Source organism: Triticum aestivum, chromosome 7D (genome assembly GCF_018294505.1).
Source record: "Triticum aestivum cultivar Chinese Spring chromosome 7D, IWGSC CS RefSeq v2.1, whole genome shotgun sequence".
Lineage (NCBI taxonomy): Eukaryota > Viridiplantae > Streptophyta > Magnoliopsida > Poales > Poaceae > Triticum > Triticum aestivum.
In genome coordinates this window covers 396,250,596-396,272,362 of record NC_057814.1, presented here as the reverse complement: position 1 = coordinate 396,272,362, position 21,767 = coordinate 396,250,596, and the positions used below count along the sequence as shown (strand labels likewise).

Below are 21,767 nucleotides of genomic sequence, written 5' to 3'. Positions count from 1 at the left end.
AACGGGAGCTCTCACGAGGCTCTTGGAATTGGTCGTTGCCCGCTTCGCGGCGCCCACCATGGCCCCATCCGTCCATGTCGCCTCTAAGACGCTTTGTCTTACGTCTACCCCGTTTAACAACCTTCAACTCCGGATCCGGCCATAGTTGAACTCCATGATACTCCGGCCATTGTGATTGGTCAAAGTATGGGTGAAAGCGGGGAGCCCATGTTTTCTTGACCGTCATGATTGAGAACTCCGACTCCCTCACGGTGCGTGGGTGATTGATGTCCACATTCCTAACGCGGCCGGCGGCATACAAATGTGAGCATGGGAGATGAAGCAACAATGGCCTCCCGCAAGTGCAATCACATTGTGTTAACGACACCTTGAAAGCCCGACCTCCATGTTGCCGGCCATCATTTGTGGTTCCTCCTGGCTCTTTCACTTCGTACTTCCACTCTTCATTGTCATATAATATAGCTTCTTCTGAGTCCGCCTTCCGTGATTGAAATAGCAACCATTCATCAACTTTGGGTGGGAACTTGTACTTGTACTTCCGTGGGTTCTCACCCGCTATCTGTGCATCGGTTTCCATCGAGTACTTTACAAAGTACGCATTCATCTTGTCAAATGTGTATTGAACTATTGCCGTCACGGGTAATCCACGTGCACCTTTGAGCACCCTATTGAAGCATTCGGCCATATTGCTTGTCATTTGACCGTATCTCCGGCCATCTTCATCAAAAGCACGTGCCCACTTGTTCCGGTATTGAATGTGCCTATTGAGAAACTCTTGACCCCCGGGATCAAGTTTTTTGTGTGCGAGCAATTTGTTGTACAAAGTGGCGAAGCGCTTATCGGAGAAAGCGAGACAACAATCTTGAAGATCATCGGCCAACTCCTTAAGGCCACATGCCCTATAGAAGTTCGAACAAAAGTGCCTCATGCACCAGCGATGGTGCAACGGAGCATGCCCGGGAATGTCAATCTCCACGGCGTTAAGAATTCCTTGATTCCGATCCGATATGACACAAATTTCCCTTTGAGCGGGTAACACCTTCGTCCTCAAAAGATGCAGAAACCACTCCCAGTTGTCATTGTTTTCCACCTCAACCAAAGCAAATGCCAATGGCAACACCCGGTTATTGGCATCACTTGCTATCGCAACCAACAAGGTGCCCTTGTATTGTCCGGTCAAGAACGTGCCATCAATTGCGATGACCGGCCTACAATGTTCGAAAGCCCTCACACATTGCTCGAACGCCCAAAAAGCACGGCCAAATACTCTGACTTTCCTTCCTTCATGAACCGTTGTTTGGTGCCCATGAGGCTCGACCACATGAACCATGCCCGGGTTTGTCGCGGCCATGGCTAACAACAACCTAGGGATTCGGTTGTATGCTTCCTCCCATGTACCATACAACATCTTAAATGCGGCTTGCTTCGCCTTCCATGCCTTGCCGTATTTCACCTTGTAATGAAAGATGGCTTTCACAAGGTCAATGACATGTTGGACGCTCATTGTTGGAAGTGTGGATATTGAGTTGGAGAGCCTGTAAGCGATGAACTCGGACGTGAGTTGTTTGTGGTCTTCGGACACAATCTTGCCATCCACCCTTTTGCCTTGGCACATGTGAGTTGGCACACAACTCACTACATGCCAAGTAGGACCTCCTTTCCATGGTCTTGCACGCACAATCCACGGACAACCGCCACGGCGTCTTGCCACTCCTTGTTGGACCTCCTTTCCACGACCTCTACCACCACCACGGCCTCTTGTAAGTCCAAGTTGGACCTCCTTTTCATCTTCACATGCACATGCAACCGTGTAGCGCACATTGACGTCCGAGTGCACCACCTTGTGTGGACGATAATGCGTAACCGAGTAGTTGTCGAGCCACATCTTCAAATCCAACAAGCTGTCGAACTTAGAACCTTTAGCAATCCGGTTCTTGTCGTCTACCAAATCACGGTGAGAGCTTGGCCTAACCCCAAGAGGTACACATTGGCCACCATCTACCACGGCTTCATCCGCGAGACTAACATCCTTGAACAATGTAGTCCGATGATCCCGACCAAATACCTTCTCGAAAGCTTCGGCCTCCTTCACCGTGAACCCCTCCGCATCAACTTGTTCATCGGGACCATCGTCATCCGAGTCCGATGCATATGCACGGGAAAAAGGGATGGAATGGTCCATTGTCTCTTGCAAATGATATTTGTCGAGATCACCCACATTGTTGTCATGGAGATCAACTTCATTGTCATCGTCCGCATACTCATCATTGTCCTCTTGCAAAGATTCATCTTGGTTGTTTCTATAAGGGCTCAATGTTGGCCTCACTTCTTGGGTCAAAAGAGGTTCAACAATTTCATCTCGCTTCAAGGATGGGGGGCTACTAGCAACCAAAGGGGAGGGGTTCCGGTTCAAGTCCAAATGCAAACTTGAATCAACCTTCTTCGTTGCAAATAACTCAAGAGCCTTGTCTAGTGATTCGGCCACCGTCTCCTTGTATGCAACCCAACGTTGCTCCGAGTTTACACGCATTGTCTTCCAACGGATGTGCATTCCAAAACCAACATTATGCCTTCCCTCCAACTCAATGATATCACTAGGGTCCATCCAATTCAAATCTTTCCTAACTTGTTGCAAGAGCTCCGCATAGCTAGGACTACTATCAAACACCATGTCAAACTCATCCGGGTCCGGTTCTTTATTGCCTTTCAAAAAGGCGTCTTTGTCCCCATGATGAACAAACACACATGTTCTTCCCATCCCTATAAGCAATGAACACAAGGTAACATTGCTTCCATGAGTACTAATCCATGGATTAACACCGAATACAAACCCTAATATATATATGAAACAACAACCCTAACCTTAACCATAACCCTAACCCTAACCATAACCATAACCCTAACCATAACCCTAGCCCTAAACCTAACCCTAGCACCAACATAAGAACACCCATAAGAATAACCCTAGCATACTAACAAAGCCTAATCATAGAAATTGGCAAACAAACATCTCACATCTCCATGCAAATCTCTAGATCCAAACAAAACTAGGGTTTCCCCAAACTACCAACAAATGAGCAATGGGAGAACTTTACTTCGATCAAAACAAGGGGATCGGAGATTATTACCTTGAGGGAGGGTTTGACTTCGAAATCCATGGACAAATTCTTCAAATTTGCAAGATTTGGAAGAAGATTTGAGAGGGGGGGAGAGTGGGAGAGGGGGCAAAGCTCGGGGAGAGAGTGAGAGAGTGTGTGGTGGGGGGGGGTGGGGGAGGGGGGCCCAACCAAGTGGCTGGATAAGTCACAGTACAGCGCCTAGCGGCTAGGCGCTGCACATTACACGTGTAGCGCCTAGCGCCTAGGCGCTGCACATTACATGTGCGGCCTAGCTCGGAGGCGTTGCACTAATGGGTGCGGGCCCATGGGCTGCCACGGTGGACAGAGGTGCAACGCCCCGGAGCTAGGCGCTGCACCGTAGGGTGTGGCGTCCGTGTGGCGGGCGCTACACAAAAGGGTCAGGGGTGTGAAATAGTTTCGCACCCAGTTCATTCTGTGAATTTATTTCGTTTCCAGGTCAAAATTGTCAAATTTGCCGATGTGAGTGCCTGCGATTCCTTATCCATGAATCGATGTGACAAGCGCACTGGCGCACTGCGACGCTGCACGGTCACGACAGGTCGGCCAATGTTCCATTTTTTAATTCCAGTGATGCCAACGAGGTAGCGAACGAGAGGCCAGAGCCAATTAGGCAACGATCGATGGGTTTTTAATAGAAAACAGGCAACGATCGATGTAGGCTCGTGAACGTGCCTACTCGGGCCAGCTCTTTCGGCGTGTTAAACGGGCCGCCGTGCCAGCCCATGTAGCAAGGGGGGTGTGCCTGGGCCAGAGAGGCCAGCACGCGTGCTGGCCCGGCACGGCGCGATTACTTAGCGTGCCTGGACGGCCGTGCCATGCCTGGCCCGTTTAACACAGGTCTGGCCGGGCCGGGCCGGGCCGGCCCATTTGGCCAGGTATGACCGCAGATGCCAATGTTGGAATCTTTTAGAGCCCCCTCCCGTACGCTATAAGTTCCACCGCCCGCCTCCCCAATCTCCCCGTCCTCTCCAAAACCCCCCCAGAACCCTAGCGCCGCCGCCTCCACCACAGCAACTGCAGCAATGGCTGACAAGGGCGACGGTCCGGCCATCCGGATTGACCTCGGCACCACCTACTCCCGCGTCGGCGTGTGGCAGCACGGCTGTGACGCCCGGATAATTAGACTACAGTAATTCCCTGCTAATGATGCCAAGTCACCTCTGTCACTGTAGTTAATCTCGGGTTAGTTCAAAACCGATTCAAATTCAAAATTTGAATTAAAATCAAACGGTAAGGATTTTCAAATATTAAAACTAAAATGTTGAGGTGTTGCCAAATAATGCATAGTTAATTATTGTGGAGAAACCACAATTTTATAAAAGGTTTAAATGCACTTAAATGATTAAAACAGTACGTAAAACTATTAAATAAATGCCTTTGATATTTTATAAAATCATAAACTATTTTATTTTGAGGTAAAACTTTTTAGGATGGTGGGTTGTTTTGAAACACTAATTTGGAGCTATTGTCATATTTTACTAAACTAAGAATAAAGTGTAAATAAAATAAAACAGAAAAGGAAAAAGAATAAAAAAACCAGAAAACAAAATAAAGGAAAAAAAGCCCCCTTGCCAACCTGGCCAGACGGCCTAGCCGGCCAGCCCACTGGCCCAAGCCGCCGCCCCACTCACCTTATCCTCCCCGTCCCGAAACCCTAACCCCCGGTCACCCCACTTCGCCTCTCCCTCTCCCCCCGATCCAGATCGGATCGGGGCATCGGGACCCGACTCCGCCCCCGCCGCTCGACGCCGTCGCCAGAGGCCGCCTCGCTGGACCACCTCCCCGCCGGATTGCCTCGTCTCCTCCTTGCCCCCTCCCGATCTGGGCGCCTTGCCACGGAGCCCCGGCGATGCCACTGCCCGAGGACGACGTCGCCCGCCTCCCCGACTACCACCTTGTCGTTCCGCTTCTCCACGGACCACGCCGAGCCGCTGCCTCCCCGTCCGGCTCACTGTGAGCCCCGCGCCCTCCTCTTTCCTATGTGCTCCGGCCTCCCCTCCCCTAGCTCGTTCGCCACTGTCACCGGCGCTCGTCGCCGCGCTCGACCACAGTCGTCGCGCTCCCGCCCTTGGCCGCGTGCCTTGCCGCGCCGAGACGTGCAGCCCTGCGTCCCGGGCGCCTCCCCTGGCCTCGCGCCCCGCTTGCCCGTGCTGCCGCATCGGGGCTGCGCCTTCCGTCGCCCCCTTGCCGCTCCTGGCCTTGCCCCGTCGCGAGATGCAACAGCTGCTGCTGTGCCGCGGGGCTACCGCCACCACCACTCCGGCCTCCTACCCGCGTCCCGCTCCGGCCGGCGCCCCATGGCCCCGTGCCTCAGCGCGCCTCATCTCCGCCCTCTCCTCCTCCCATGGCCGCGCCACCGCGCTCGCCCGCGCGCCAATGGCCGCACCGGCACCACCCCTCGCCTCCGCCCGCCGTGTCCCTGGCTGGCCGCGCCGGCGTGCCCCGCTGTTGGTGCCCTGGCGGCCTCGTCCCGCCCTGCGGGCGAGTGCTCGCTCCGGTGCGCCCGCACCCGCTGGACCAAACCCGCATAGGCCTCTGGGCCACTGCCAGATGGGCCCACGCCCTTAGAACGTTTAAAAAAAGGAATTAATAATAATAATAATAAATAAATAAAATATTAATTAATTAAAGAATTAATTAAATTAATTAATCATAATTAGATTAATCTAATCACTAATTAACCTATTTAACTGTTAGTTAATTAATCAGTCAATGACATGCGGGACTCTCACGTCAGTTTGACCCAGTCAACGCCCTGTTGACTGCTGACGTCATGATGATATCAGCACACACTATTATGGATAATGTTGAATTAAAATAATTAATTAAATTCTAAAAATGATTAAATCTTTTAAATTTAATATAAAATAAACCGTAGCTCGGATGAAAAAACTTTGTACATGAAAGTTGCTCAGAACGACGAGACGAATCCGAATACGCAGCCCGTTCGTTCACCACACGTCCCTAGCATAGTGAACCTGCAACATTTCACCTCCGTTCCAACTGTCCGAAAACGCTAAACACTGGGAATACTTTCCCGGATGTTTCCCCCCTTTCGCCGATATCACCTACTATCGCGTTTGGGCACACCTAGCATCACGCTTTGTCATGTCATGCATCGTTATGCCTCTGTTTGCATTGTATTCATTGTTTCTCCCCCCTCTTCTCTCGTTAGACACCGAGACCGACGCCGCCGCTACCCAGTACGACTACGGTGTTGACGACCCCTCCTTGCCAGAGAAACCAGGCAAGCCCCCCTTGATCACCAGATATCGCCTATTCTTCTCTATACTGCTTGCATTAGAGTAGTGTAGCATGTTACTGATTTCGGTTAATCCTATTCTGTTGTATAGCCTGTCATTGTTGCTACAGTTGTTACCCTTACCTGCTATCCTACTGCTTAGTATAGGATGCTAGTGTTCCATCAGTGGCCCTACACTCTTGTCCGTCTGCCATGCTATACTACTGGGCCGTGATCACTTCGGGAGGTGATCACGGGTTTATACTATATACTTTTTATACATGACACATGTGGTGACTAAAGTCGGGTCAGCTCGTTGAGTACCCGCAAGTGATTCTGATGAGGGGGCTGAAAGGACAGGTGGCTCCATCCCGGTAGAGGTTGGCCTGGGTTCCTGACGGCCCCCGACTGTTACTTTGTGGCGGAGCGACAGGGCAGTTTGAGACCACCTAGGAGAGAGGTGGGCCTGGCCCTGGTCGGCGTTCGCGGATACTTAACACGCTTAACGAGTTCTTGGTATTTGATCTGAGTCTGGCTATTTGGTCTGTACGCACTAACCAACTACGCGGGAACAGTTATGGGCACTCGACGTCGTGGTATCAGCCGAAGCCTTCGTGACGTCAGCGATTGAGCGGCGCGCGCCGGATTGGACTGGAACACCAGCTAGGCTAGGTCTGCTTCCGGCCGCGTTCGCAACTTGCAGGTGTGCAATGGGCGATGGGCCCAGACCCCTGCGCCATAGGATTTAGACCGGCGTGCTGACCTCTCTGTTGTGCCTAGGTGGGGCGACGACGTGTTGATCTTCCGCGGCCGGACATGACCTAGAAAAGTGTGTCCGGCCAAATGGGATCGAGCGTGTTGGGTTATGTGGTGCACCCCTGCAGGGAAGTTTATCTATTCGAATAGCCGTGTCGCTCGGTAAAAGGACGACCCGGAGTTGTACCTTGACCTTATGACAACTAGATTTGGATACTTAATAAAACACACCCTTCCAAGTGCCAGATATAACCCGGTGATCGCTCTCTAACATGGCGACGAGGAGGGGATCGCCGGGTAGGATTATGCTATGCGATGCTACTTGGTGAACTTACCATCTACTCTCTTCTACATGCTGCAAGATGGAGGTGGGCAGAAGCGTAGTCTTCGGCAGGATTAGCTATCCCCCTCTTATTCTGGCATTCTGCAGTTCAGTCCACCGATATGGCCCTTTACACATATACCCATGCATATGTAGTGTAGCTCCTTGCTTGCGAGTACTTTGGATGAGTACTCACGGTTGCTTTTCTCCCTCTTTTCCCCCTTTCCCTTCTACCTGGTTGTCGCAACCAGATGCCGGAGCCCAGGAGCCAGACGCCACCGTCGACGACGACTCCTACTACACCGGAGGTGCCTACTACTACGTGCAGCCCGCTGACGACGGCCAGGAGTAGTTAGGAGGATCTCAGGCGGGAGGCCTGCGCCTCTTTCGATCTGTATCCCAGTTTATGCTAGCCATCTTATGGCAACTTGTTTAACTTATGTCTGTACTCGGATATTGTTGCTTCCGCTGACTCGTCTATGATCGAGCACTTGTATTCGAGCCTCGAGACCCCTGGCTTGTATTATGATGCTTATATGACTTATTTATGTTGTAGAGTTGTGTTGTGATATCTTCCCGTGAGTCACTGATCTTGATCGTACACGTTTGCGTGCATGATTAGTGTACGATCAAATCTGAGACGTCACAACGGCCAAATTGAGATCATTGCAAACGACCAGGGCAACCGCACCACGCCGTCCTACGTCGCCTTCACCGACTACGAGATACTCAGCGGCGATGCCGCCAAGAACCAGGTCGCCATGAACCCTGTCAACACAGTTTTTGGTGAGCAACCCACCCTCTACCACTACCTTTGTAATTGCTGTCGTTCCTGTGCGTTAGATCTGTCGGTTGTGGCTCTGGTGCTTGTATGGATCTATTTTAGTTCTAGTACCTGTTTAGATCCGAGGCTACAGATTTTGAATGGATTGGTAGTGGTTATTGCTTCAGTAGTGTAGCCTTTCGATTCTATCCTGATGTGAGATAGTTGTTGCTCGTGCTTCGGTTCGTTTTATCTGTTGATTATTAATTAGTCAAAGCGCCACGTTTTAGTACATGTGGCTGGATGATTAGTTTAATTGTTTGGTCTGACTAGTATCTTCCTGCCATAGATCTATTATAAAAGATAGTGTGCGTGTGCAATGTTCGTATATACCAATCAGTTATCTGTTGCCATTGTATTGCTTGCTCATGGTCATCCCATCTCTCGTGTTAAATACTCCCTCCAGCCGAAAATACTTGTCATCAAAATGGACGAAAAGAAATGTATCTAGAATTAAAATACATCAAGACACATACCCTTTTATTTATTTTGATGACAAGTATTTCCGGACGGAGAGAGTAGTTCCTTGCTGACAAAGCAGTTTTAGGAAAAAACTGTTTACATAACATATACTCCCTCCGTTCCATATAAGCCTTTCTAGCAAATTGTTTTACCTTGCTAAAAAGGCTTATAATGTGGAACGGAGGAAGTATCTCCTTTAATTAAAGGGAGAAGTGATATGCGTTATCAATAGACATCTCTGAATCTAAGATGATGAACAATGTCATCATGCAACACCATCTGATCTTACTACGTGCTTGGAGTAACCTATGGTAGTATTGTAATCTGCTTTATGTTTTCATCTATAACTTTGTAGTATTTTATTGGTATTACATTCTGCTATACACAGTACTCGAGTTTAGTTTTCTGTTCCAAGTATAAGTCGATGTGTGTTGCTGACTACTAGTATATCTTTTCTGCCCATTAATTACTGTTTTGTACTTTATTGCTTCCGCTGGTGTTTGTCCTGGCATAACCATTTGTCAAGTTGGTTTCTTTATACAAGCCTTGGTCCATATAAATTAATACAAACATAATTGTTCATGTATATGTACTTCAAAGTTTCTGATTTTCCATATAATTTACACCATTGTTCATATTTTTGTACTTCAAAGTACTGACATACCATTTGCTCTGCAGATGCTTAGCGTCTTATTGGCAGGAGATTCAGTGATGGTTCAGTCCTGATGGACATGACGTTGTGGCCCTTCAAGGTCATTGATGGACCTGGTGATAAGCCTAAGATAGCTGTTCAGTACATGAGCGAGGAGAAGGAGTTTTCTGCTGAAGATATCTCCTCCATTGTCCTCATCAAGATGCGTGACATTGCGGAAGCCTTCCTTGGCAGGACAATCAGGAATGCTGTTGTCAGTGTCCCTGCCTACTTCAACGACTCTCAGAGACAGGCCACCAAGGAAGCTGGAGGTTTGGCTGGTCTGAATGTTATGCGCATCATCAACGAGCCAACTGCTGCTGCTATTGCATATGGTCTTGACAAGAAGGTCATCAGCGTTGGTGAGAAGAATGTTCTCATCTTTGACCTTGGAGGTGGCACCTTTGATGTCTCCCTTATCACCCTTGAGGACCTCATCTTTAAGGTCAAGTCCACTGCTGGTGATACTCACCTTGGTGGCGAGGACTTCGACAACAGGATGGTTGATCACTTTGTTGAAGAATTCAAGAGGAAGAACAAGAAGGATATAAGTGGTAACCCCAGGGCTCTCCGTAGGCTAAGGACAGCTTGTGAGCGGGCAAAGAGGACCCTCTCCTCAACTGCACAGACCACCGTTGAGATTGATTCATTGTGTGAGGGCATTAACTTCTACACCACCATCACCCGTGCCAGGTTTGAGGAGTTGAACATTGACCTCTTCAGGAAGTGCTTGGTACTTGTGGAGAAGTGTCTGAGGGATGCTAAGGTGGACAAGAGCACTGTACATGATGTTGTCCTTGTTGGTGGCTCGACAAGGATCCCAAAGGTTCAACAGTTGCTTCAGGATTTCTTCAATGGCAAGGAGCTGTGCAAGAACATCAACCCTGATGAAGCTGTTGCCTATGGTGCAACTGTCCAGGCTGCCATCTTGAGTGGCGAGGGCAATGAGAAGGTCCAGGACCTCTTGCTACTGGATGTCGCACCTTTTTCTCTCGGTATGCAGACTGACGAAGGTGTCATGACAGTGTTAATTCCGAGAAACGCTACCATCCCGGCAAAGAAGGAGCAGGTCTTTTTCACCAACAAAGGCCAGACCAATGACATCATCAAGGTGTATGAGGGTGAGGGCACCAGGGCCGACAACCTGTTGGTAAAGTGTGAGTTCTCTGGCATCCCTCCTGCTCCCAAGGGTGAGTACAAGATCACAGCCTGCTTTGACATTGATGCCAATGGCATCCTGATTCTCAATGTCTCATTTGAGGAAACGACCACTGGGGAGAAGAGTCAGTTCACAATGAATAAGACTATTGAGGACAGGCTGATTTTCAAGGACAGGCCGTTCTTCCTGCAAGCACTTGAGCTCTTGATTTTCAACTTGCGCAACACCATCAAGGACGACAAGTTTGCCTCCAAGCTGTCTGCGGATGAGAAGAAGGTGGCCGAGGACGCCATCGACCAGGCCGTCCATTGGCTGGACAACAACAAGCAAGCTACGGATGATGAGTACAGGAAGAAGAAGGATGAGCTGGAAATTGTGAGCTGCCCCATCATCATTAAGTGTATGTTCGATTGAGCGCACACTACGCGTGCTTCTAGTAGTTACCTTGATCCCTGTTCCAAGTTCTGAACGATTATGAGAATACTTTATGTGCTTTGCTATTTGCTGCTGCTTGTATATATTCCGTTGTGTTAATTACATCTAAGTACCTGCTGTTGTCCACCATGAGCTCTGACATATTTATGACTTTTTGTTTTCGGGGCTGGTTGTTTGCTCAAAACTTGGTTGACTTCATACCTGCAAAACGTACTACTTCCTCCGTCTCAAAATAAGTGTCTTAAATTTATTAAAAAATGGATGTATCTAAACATAAAATTAAAAAGTGGATGTATGTAGACTTGTTTATGTTTAGATACATCCAATTTTGAACAAAGTTATGACACTTATTTTATGACCGAGGAAGTAGAGTCAATTACACCGGTGGTGCTTGAACTTGGCGCAAACGGTCACTTTGGTGCTAGAACTTGCGGCATACATCGAACTGGTGTAACAAGTTGGCTCGGACGTGTAAATACGGTGCAAACCTTGGCTGTGTACGCCTGAGCCGCTGATTAGGCGCGCCAACATGGCATGGGTCCCGCCGTCAGTGACCCGAAGGCAGACAGGAGGGCGTGTGGCCAGTTTTTTTGCATAAACCCCCTTGAATTATTATTTTCCCACAAAAAGGCCCTGTCAACGTTGGAAGATAGCATTTCATTTTTTTCGACTTTATAGCCAGTGGGCCCCGTGTGTACATACTGAGAATTATTAACAAGAAAAAAACGGAGGCCTCCACGTCTCGAACGTGCGACCCTTGCCCATGTCACAGTCTGTCTGCTACACCATTCAGCCTTCACAACTTCAGATAAATTTTTGTATTCATCAATTTGAATATTAAATATAAGCAGCACATGTATATTTTTCTATTAAATAAACATTTTAAATGTCCATATTTAATAAACAATTTTATATAATGGATGTGTGTATGTTTAAATATTTTTATCTACTAATCATTGTTTGTATGTCTAACATTTATAAAAAATAAATATTTGAACATTATTTTAATTACTTACATTTCACAAATATTTCAAAAAGAATTAGCGCGTGCAAATGGGCTGCATATCTTCCTTATACTACATTAACAGTTGTTATCCTTGTTAGACATCCGAATGTAATTGATGCTGTGGCTATGAGCACGAGCGCCCTAACAGTAGGTTGTCGTGTTGAATTCTAAAAAAAAAGTCACATGTTGGAGTGTAGAGAGTCTAACATATTCCCTTTTAATTCCCGCCAAAAAAAACATTTTTCCTTTTAATTTTCACGTCGGGACTCACCTGTCATACAGCAAACAAAATAAAATACCATCTACCACGTGGACAGGGTCTTTTTTGTGAGAAAAAAAATCGAGGTTTTTCTGCAAAAAGAAAAAAACAGGCCACGCACTTCTAGTCTTTGACAAAGGGCCCCACGCCACGCTAGCGGCCAAGTCAGCGTTGATTTCGTATCCAAGTGCGGTTAGCACTGTATTTGCACACCCGAGCCAAGTTATTGCACCAGTTCAATGTATGTCACAAGTTTTAGCACCAAAGTGACCGTTTACGCCAAGTTCAAGCATCACCGGTGTAATTGACTCTATTTCTCAAGACTGTATGTTAGGAAACGTGCACGATTTCTGTACGATACTCTCTTCACCTGGTGCTAGTCACGGTAGTTGCTTCGCCCATAGTCCGGCCCAAACCGCAGTACTAGCGAACTCAGTCAAAGCCTGTCAACGACTCCACCTATTCCCTCCACTCCCTTTCACGTCTGCATCTTCGAGGCTTGCTCCGGTGCACCCCTAACTCAATTTTCTAGGGGTATTCTTGACCCCCGCCATCTATTTTTTCTCCGGCCCGCCGCTGCCCATATCCAAGCCCTGTAGCCCATATCCAAGCCCTGTATAACCCGTATGACCCATACGTATGTATACGGTGACATCCCGAAAAAAAAGGATGACACGACCCCACGACCAGGTAAGACCTGCCGACGGCCGATCCATCAATCACGCAGCTCAATCAATCACGGAGATCCATCATTCACGCAGCTCCTCCATCATTCTGGTGAGGTTCTCTAGGAATATCGGCGGCAGCGATCTTATCGCCGGCGATCTCGTCCGAGAGCGCGCGCGGCACCGTCGTCAACCTCCAGCGCTCGCAGGTACCGCATCCCGTTTCCCCACGTTTGTCTCGCTCGCGGCAGCATCAAACGAACTGCCGTTGTTTTCGTCGTAGTGGTTAACCTAGCGGGGCGGGCAACCTAGCTTTCTGGCGGTCCAGGCCATCGCAGATCTTGTTCTGGTAGTGCTGCTCGTCGTGATATACACAGTGATCACGCGGGCTAAAGTGGGTTTCTTCTTTCTAGGGTTAACCTAGCGACGGTTGCCGTCGGTTGTGTGCACGACGACTCCGTTATTTGATGCGGCGGCTTACCTAGGTATCCGGCGATCCAAAGTAATCACGACTGGTGCCGTGGGCTAGGAATCTAGCGGCGCATGTTATCACGGGTAGCGCTGCTTCTCGCGATCCAAAGTGATCACGTACTGGATTCGTGGGACGTACCTTAACGCCGCTCGGTGTGGAGAGGGGGGAGGATCCATGGGCGATCAGAGGTCGTTGGCGTCGGTTGTGTGCACGATCTGAACGCCTTCGGTTGGGGCGCTCTCCGGTTGGTGTAGTTTATTTAACATCCGTGATCGTGCGCTAGGTGTTGTATATGTCAGCATTGATAATGTTTGCACATGTGACGATACATATTAATTGTTGTAGGAAATGGCGGACGATGAGTTAACTGATATGATGTATGACATGGAGTTTGGAGAACTGATGAAAGACTGGATAGAAGATTGGTCAGATGATGAAAATTCAGATCGTGGAGATAGTTCAGAGAATGGGAACGTATTGGAAGATCTTAATGTGAGTGGCATTATCATGTTGTAATTTTTTGGTGGCATCCGACAATATTATATTTTGAAAATTTATAGATGGATGAACATGATGATGGTCAGGAAAACAATGAGCATGATGATGGTGAGGAAAACAACTCGGAGATCTCGAATGAAGATTACATTAGTCAGGTATGGAAGTGGAATTTTTTGTTGGCATGCATGCAAATTGAATTAATCCTGGAATATTATATGATAAGTACTTATGTATTTGTGTTATATTTTTCAGCTCATTTCCGAATGTCATAATGCGTACGACTATTACGGTGAATCCGACGCGGAGACAGGCCTTGATGTCGAATCATTAGCTGCATCTGATTCTGGGGAGTCGCAATCGTCGGTCATCATGAGTGAGGTATGTATGTAATCAATGTTGTATGGAAGTAATGTTATACCATAGAAAACTGTTTTCATGGCTATGTTATGATTGTGTAGGTGACAGAAGTTGAGGGTAAAAAGAATGTCCAAGATACTGCTAGTGCAGATGATAAGAGGGATATGTTCATGCAGATAATACAAATGACTTTTACGTCTCACGAGGCTGCGTATGATTTCTACAACAGCTATGCTAGAGATAATGGTTTCAGCATTAGAAAGAATAGGGTCAGGTATAGCAAAACCGAGTCACGTCATATGCGTTATAGGCGGTTTGTTTGTTCCAGACAAGGAAAACGTGACAGCAGGTTGCTAACCGAGGAAGGACACAGCCGTAGGCTCAGACCCGAGACACGCTGCCACTGCGAAGCGCACCTGACCGTGAAGCTTGACCAAAAGCGTGGGGTTTGGTATGTTGATAGTTTTGAGGACAAGCATAGCCATATCTTGGCAGGACCGGACGAGGTACCTTTTCTTTGGTCCCACAGAAAAATCAAAGAGTACCAGAAGCATGAGATAATGTCCATGGGAGCTGCAGGGATTAGAATTCACGACATGATGGATTGCTTCATCAGCAAACATGTATGGTACGGCGGTGTTGGTTTTACCAGGCGTGAAATATACAACCTTTGCGCCAGGGAGAAGAGGAAGCTGCTTTCAAAAGGTGATGCTGCCACAGTCATAGGCATCATGGTCAGTAGGAAACAGAGGGATCCTAGCTTCTTTTTCGAGTACAAGCTAGACAAGGAAGGACATATGAATAGGATGTTCTGGTGTGACTCCCAGTCTCGTCATGACTATGAGGACTTCGGCGACGTGCTTGTATTTGACAGCACGTACAAGATGAATCGGTATGGTATGCCATTCATACCCTTTGTTGGTCTTAACAATCACCGGAAGACCACTGTTTTTGCTTGTGCCATAGTTTCGGACGAGACCGAAGAGACATATGTGTGGCTGCTGGAGACTTTTTTGAGGTCCATGTGTCAAAAGATGCCTATGAGTGTTATCACGGATGCCGACGCTGCGATGATCAAGGCAATTCGCCAAGTCTTCCGAGACGTGTGGCACCGTATATGTACGTGGCATATAGAAAAAAATATGAAGATTCACCTCAGTCACAAGTCCTTGAAGGAGTTCCGAACTCTTCTGTACTACAGCACGTCCACGGCCACGTTTGAGGAGAGATGGCACGCGTTTTCCAAAAGATGGCAGTCGGAAAAAACAGTAACATGGTTGAGACGGATGTATAAGAAGAGGAGACTGTGGGCCGCGGCTTATCTGACAGAGGGTTTTTGGCTTGGCATGAAAAGCAACCAGAGGAGTGAAAGTCTAAACTCATGCCTTCACCTCCACCTAGACGGTGAAATGACCCTGGTGGATATGATTTTGCACTATGAGAACGCCGTTGTACGTATCCGTGAGAATGAGGCACGAGATGATTGCACGGCCTCACAGAGTTTACCGGTGCCAGTTACTAGCTCGAGGGAACTTGAGATAGCTGCTTCTCACGTCTTCACTCCAGCAAACTTCTATATGTTGCAAGCTGATCTTAGGAAAATTGGTGGCATGGAGATTGTAGAAATAAAGCTCGGAGACGGATCACAGCAGTACATCGTGGCCTGGAAGAATAACCGGAAGAGCCGTTTTTGGGTGGAGTACACTCCAGTAAATTCCGCAGAAACTATAAGGTGCAGCTGCAGAAGAATGATTCGAAAGGGTCTACCTTGCAAGCACATATTCCATGTACTGAAGTACTTGAATATATCTGAAATACCAAAGTGTTTAGTTCTTGTGCGGTTCACGAAAGACGCAAGGTTGGGACTGCCCGCCAGGCGCACAAGCGATCTGTTGGGATTTGGATGGACTGGAGCAGCTGAAAGAATGAAATATAGCCAGGTCAGTGTGTTGGCTTCAGAAGCTATGCATGCAGCATGCAAACACCCAACTTTGTGGGATCAGTTACAGGAGAGTTTGAAGGCCGTGATAGCTAAGAGCCATGAGTATGATCAGCTAAAGGAAAATTTGAGTAAGAAAACGGCTGATCTTAGTACTTGTGCAATTGAATATGTAGATGATGGTGAAGGCAACATAGTTGAAGTTCATGATCCTATTAAAGTATCAACGAAAGGTGCAACTAAGGTAGATGAGAACCGCCCTATGTCGAAAAATGGTAGGCCACTTTCGTACGACGAGATCAGAATCAGGTGCGGCGCATGCAAATTGCTAGGGCACACTAAACGCAGCAAGAAATGCAAACTAAATAAGAAGTAAGTTTTTGTATGCATTGTAGGTTATAATTGTTTTTAACTTGTCATTCATTAACTTTTCCTGTTATCGTGTGCAGAAGCGTGGTGGGCGAAGAAGAGTAGAACAGTTGCTAAAGTTATGTTAGGATGAATCCAGTGATCTAATAGTGAGGTGTTTACAATGTATTACTGCATACATGATACATGATATATACTATTGCAAGAGGCCAGTACCTTGAGATAGTGCTTGTAGCATATATGGACTAAACAGGAGGCGGTCACTAGGGACTTTAATCATGGAAAATGGATAGCATTTTAGCCATTGTAATGATGGCATCTTTTGTGTTGTCCACTGTAGTTATATTATATTAGAAAACTAGACGATACCCGGCATGTTGTTGCGGGAATGCTCCCTTTGCAATATATTCATAGAGAAATGGTTACGTGTAACATGTATATGTTGTTGCGGGAATATTTTGTTTGCATGTTGTGGTGGACCTTTCTCCATACATGTTGAATGACGAGGTGGCAAACTTGCATGTTAAGAGAAATAGGTTAGTGGTGGCTAGTTGTTTAGATATAGAAGATGTAATTATGTGTGATAATAATTAAAATTTTTTCACTCCTTTGGTTCACCACCATTTAGATATAAAAGATACCAGCTCACTTTGGTCTATAGTATAGACTTCATACCAAAAACCCACCATTTTCCCCTCATAAAGAAAAGAAAAACCCACCATTTTATGGCTTGTAGTGTAACTCGGGCCGCTTGTCGCGATGACGTGGAGGGGGGGGGGGGTGACGAATGCCGTAAGACGGCGCGACACACGACCGCTCCCATTGCCGAGCCCATTTAACAATTTTTATTTTGATTACAGCCCGTTTAAATGGGCCGCGCTGGCCACCTGGCGGGGCGGTTCTTCCCTCGCGATCTCCACGCGCGTTCTATCTATCCATTGCAACCGCCGCCGCCGCTGCCGCCACCGATCCACGTCGTGTCGCCGGTCACGTTACGCCATGGTTTCGTGGAGCGACGAGTCGAGCTCTTCTTCGGATGGCGAATCCGTGACTAGCCTGCAAGTACGCTCCTACTATATAATCTCCAAATAGTGCTAGGCTTAGGGTTAGAGTTCTTCATTTCCAGTATTTAACGCAGGGCGTTGATTTGTGCATTATCTCTATTGTTTCGTTTAGCTTCCTACGACTATCCCTTGCTATGAATGGAGTGGCATTGCTCACGGTCTGTCTTCTCGTTGTCTGCATCGAGAACCTTGCGTCAGGCTAGTTGCTTTTGATTCCTTGGACACTGGCAGACGTTTTCTTGTCTGTGGTCAGAAGGTATGTTGTTCCGTACTGTAAATATATGTTTAAATTACCTCGTGCTCGATTTACTTCGCGGTAATCCATTGTTCTGCCCAAAATTGCATACATTTCAATTAATTTGTGCATTTACAAAGTCCGTATTTATGTTGTTTTTTTACGGTCTAATATTTGTTTTAGCACATAATAGCATATACTTGTAGTTAATTGATCCATATATATATATGTATATCATTGCATGCTACATTTTGTGTTTATATGATTGAGACCATATTTTTAGTGCATTGCATGTAATTGTATTGCATTTGTGCATATATGATTGAGACCATATTTTTCATACTGTAGGAAGAAGTGAAATGTAACTATGTGGAATGGGTAGACCCGGAGTGGTCAGTGGCTACGAAGTTCTGCTTGAGAGAACTGTGGAGCATGTATGACGAGAAGCTGAGACAGAATATTAAGAATGCTGAAGAAAAATGCATGTTAATTGGAGAAAAGAGGAGGACGGAGGAAGAGCTGAGATTTTTCAAAATGGACTTTGCTAAACTGGTGGCTGATAAGGAGGATGCTCTCACGCAGTTGGGCAATGCAAGATTGTCACTTAGCGATCTCAAAGAGGAGCTGGAGAAGAATAAGATGGCAGATCATGGTTGTGCCAATCTACATCAGGTCCTGAGGGTAAAGGCTGAGAAAGACCGGGACCGGGTGGTGCTAGAGAGAGACCAAGTGATGAGAGAGAGGGACCAGCTGAAGCAAGAGAAGAAAAAACTTGAGTATATTATTGCAGATTTTCTCAAACAGAAACATGGGTACGTTGAGAAGATCAAGAAGCTGAAGGAGATTTGTGATGAATTTTAAGTATGTTTTGTGGTTTATTGTTGAACAGAATGATCAAGTCCTATCTGCATTGTGGCCAGTTCATTTGTGTAAGGTCTAAGTATATTATATTAACCAATAAATTATATCACTTTCGAAATAGTTCTTGGCTAAGCACTGAAATTATTTTGCTTCCACCGGAGCTCTAAATCATACTGATCAAGGGGGCGAAATAGTAGTTGATCATGTGATTGATGGTGCTACTGATCCTGATCTTCATGATGCAGAAAAGGAAAAGGCTAACAAAAATGCAGCAAAAAAACTGTGCAACGAGATTTGAAGCAACACATAACGCCAAGGGAGTCTGGCGCAAGACACGAGGAAGATCCACCTGTGGACGCCGATCCCGAGAGATCCAGCGGCAATCATGCGCACGGGATCCTAGGCGGATCTGCCTACTCCACCAACCGCAGGATCCACGGGTGGCCCGTCTGCGTCCGACACGCGGGCTGTCTCCACCGAGCGGTCGGGCGGGACCGGACCTGGCGCGTCCCCCCGCGCCAACTGGCGCTCGTCGACTGGGTCGCCCGCGCTGGGACCGGATCTGTCGTTGTCTCGGGCGCGGGATCCCACACCGGATGGCACGACAGCCGAGGTTGATTCAAAGGCAAACAAAAAGGAATTTATCAACTTTTTTTCTTATTGTTGAATAATGCCAAATCAAATAAAAAAATATGCAAAAGTAAAAAGGAAATGAATTACTCTTCCATGGAAGAAAAGAATGAACACAACAGCAAAAAACATTAAGGTAGAACTAATGAAGGGAAGCAAAAATTTATTGGTACGAAACGTATAGTCTGACTGCATTACACATACACAAGTATGTGTGAGCGACCAAAAATCCACACAAAATCCATGGTATCGTGCTTATTACATGAATGATAGAAAATCAAAGTTGTCCATGCCGGGAAACATGCTTCCGGACTTAAATCAAACGACTGAAACTAGAATCTTGAATCATGTATGATGTCTTCACGCCTTGCTTTTCTTTGCGATGTCGCGGATTTTGTTCTTCACACATTCGAGCGTGTTGGTAGGTGAGAGAACCAACTCGGCGATGAGACGCCTTCTCCTTGCATTAACCGTGCCCTGCAATTTTTAGAACAAGGTTTAATGAATAGAAGTTGGTATTATACGACAATTGTACAAGTGTACGAGCAGAGAGGACAAATTACCTGGGTAAAATCGGCGGTCCATCGATCCCCGTCCCAATGCTCCATAACTTCAATCACAAAAAGGCCACAAGAGTTCCTAATATATATGCAAACATTAGTCACCGTGCACACGAACATGTCTTTCGTAAGTAGAAAATGATGAACCATAACTCACCCGTCCTCTTGTGGTGGCATGTCGATCTGAGGTATGATAGGCCACTTAGTGACGTCTGGATATTTGCCAGGTGTAATACGGTTTGCCTCTTCCATATCAATTGCTATTGCTAGTCGCTATTTGAAAGAAAGTAGTAGTGAGAAACCATATGACATTTCATATGAAGAATGCTCAATGTCGGGGAGAGTACCAGTGCTTTCACAGTGTCGAGAGAGAACTCGAGAGGATAGAGCGAATCAAAAACTCGGAATTCTTTCTTGCGGTTGTGCATCACCACGGTGATCCAGTGTGTATTGCCGACGTTCAACGGGATAAATGACTGAAATGTGGAACACATTTGTAATCAGATGCAATTATGCTTGTTGAAATGAGTGTTAATGAACTAGTAAGAACATATCATACCTTATCACGGACGGTATACTCGTCCAGAACCCTACGTACTGCTCCAGCTCTGCTCAGCGCACTATCCATGTTGTATTTCGACGGTTTAGGGTTGTCTCGTGCCTTAGCACGATCAACAAGGTATTTGGACCTCCAGGCTGGACAGAGGTGCCGATCATGACCAACGCGCAGAGCCAAATGTGTCTGATAAGCATCGATAACCTGCGTAAAATAATAGAACATTTTATTTTCATAGGTGACACCTAGATTATGCACTTAAATAGCAGGACATGGTAATAGATCTTACGTCATCCGCCAGCCATGTATGCTCAAGTACCGGTCGTATTCTCTCCACAGTCACAGAGGTGCCACGTTCATTGTAGTAAACTCTTTTTGTCATATTCTTCTCAGACCGAGCAGCTGCCTCCACAAACGCAACAGCAGCATCGATGAGTTCCGGTGTCAAATCGTCCTTAACAGAGCCTTCCATGTCATTGTCACTAAACAGAGCTGCATGATAAATTACGAACGTCACGAACGGTGAGTACATGAAATGGTAGTAAATTAAGCACTAAGATAGCTACTAACGGTACCTCTAGTTGCGGTAGTGTTGCCAGATGGCTTAGTACCCAGAGCGCTTCGCTTGCCGGGCTTGTCAAGTTTAAAGGGGGATTCAAATTTCTTGGGAACAGTCCGTCGGCACTTCCCAGATATAAAATCGTCTTCTTTTGCGGTTGCTGCAGACTTTTTCCCCTTGCTCTTACCCACCATCCTGTCGATAGAACTTGCAGAAATGTCAATGTCGGACGATTCTGCTCGAGGAGAATTACCTACAATCCAAGGGTTCTCCGGTGTTGCGCCGCACTCATCAGTAGGCTTCGTTGTCTTGTCAACATTTAACTTGGCAGGTGTTTTCTAGTTAACAAAAAAAATAATGTGATAGGTTCAGTTAACGAAAATGAAGATGCATAATTGAGATAAATGAAGACAAATAAATGAAAACATACTTCCTCATCATCGTTGTTCTGGTTTACAACAGGCTCGTCAGGCTGTGTCAAATCAATCACCGGCTCTAGACCGTCAGAGTCATCCTTGTACACGAATTCTTTTTTTTCTGGCGGACCATTCTCAAAGGAATCCACTTCTAGGTCGGCATCGTTGTTGCCGGAAGCCGCAGCAGCCGCTGGCTTGTACATCACACCATTTTGGTTCAACTTCTCTAACAATCTCTGCATTACATAAAAAATATTAATTAATGTCGGCACGGTTTTGCAACTTCAAAAAT

The 21,767-nt window shown here is 46.8% G+C and overlaps 2 protein-coding genes across 2 annotated transcripts in view; both read left to right on the top strand.

Moving 5' to 3' along the window:
• The first annotated feature begins 9,448 nt into the window (after window positions 1–9,448).
• The window catches only part of LOC123168333 (heat shock cognate 70 kDa protein 2-like), a 31,601-nt gene continuing 19,282 nt past the window's right edge, over window positions 9,449–21,767 (top strand). The window contains exon 1 of the mRNA XM_044586203.1: window positions 9,449–10,994. Within this exon, the coding sequence (XP_044442138.1) occupies window positions 9,470–10,994 (1,525 nt within the window). The 5' untranslated portion in view covers window positions 9,449–9,469. The remainder of the gene's footprint in view (window positions 10,995–21,767) is intronic.
• Window positions 15,689–16,761, top strand: LOC123168334 (protein FAR-RED ELONGATED HYPOCOTYL 3-like). Its single transcript, XM_044586204.1, has 2 exons — window positions 15,689–16,597; window positions 16,675–16,761. The coding sequence occupies exons 1-2, from the start codon at window positions 15,696–15,698 to the stop codon at window positions 16,697–16,699; spliced, it is 927 nt and encodes a 308-aa protein (XP_044442139.1). The 5' UTR covers window positions 15,689–15,695; the 3' UTR covers window positions 16,700–16,761.

What these genes read in the sequence shown, in the direction of transcription:
- LOC123168334 (XM_044586204.1), top strand. Translation starts at nt 15,696, where the DNA reads ATGACCCTGGTGGATATGATTTTGCACTATGAGAACGCCGTTGTACGT. An exon ending in AAATGCAAACTAAATAAGAA is followed by an intron (nt 16,598 to 16,674) that starts GTAAGTTTTTGT and finishes TATCGTGTGCAG; the next exon opens with AAGCGTGGTGGGCGAAGAAG.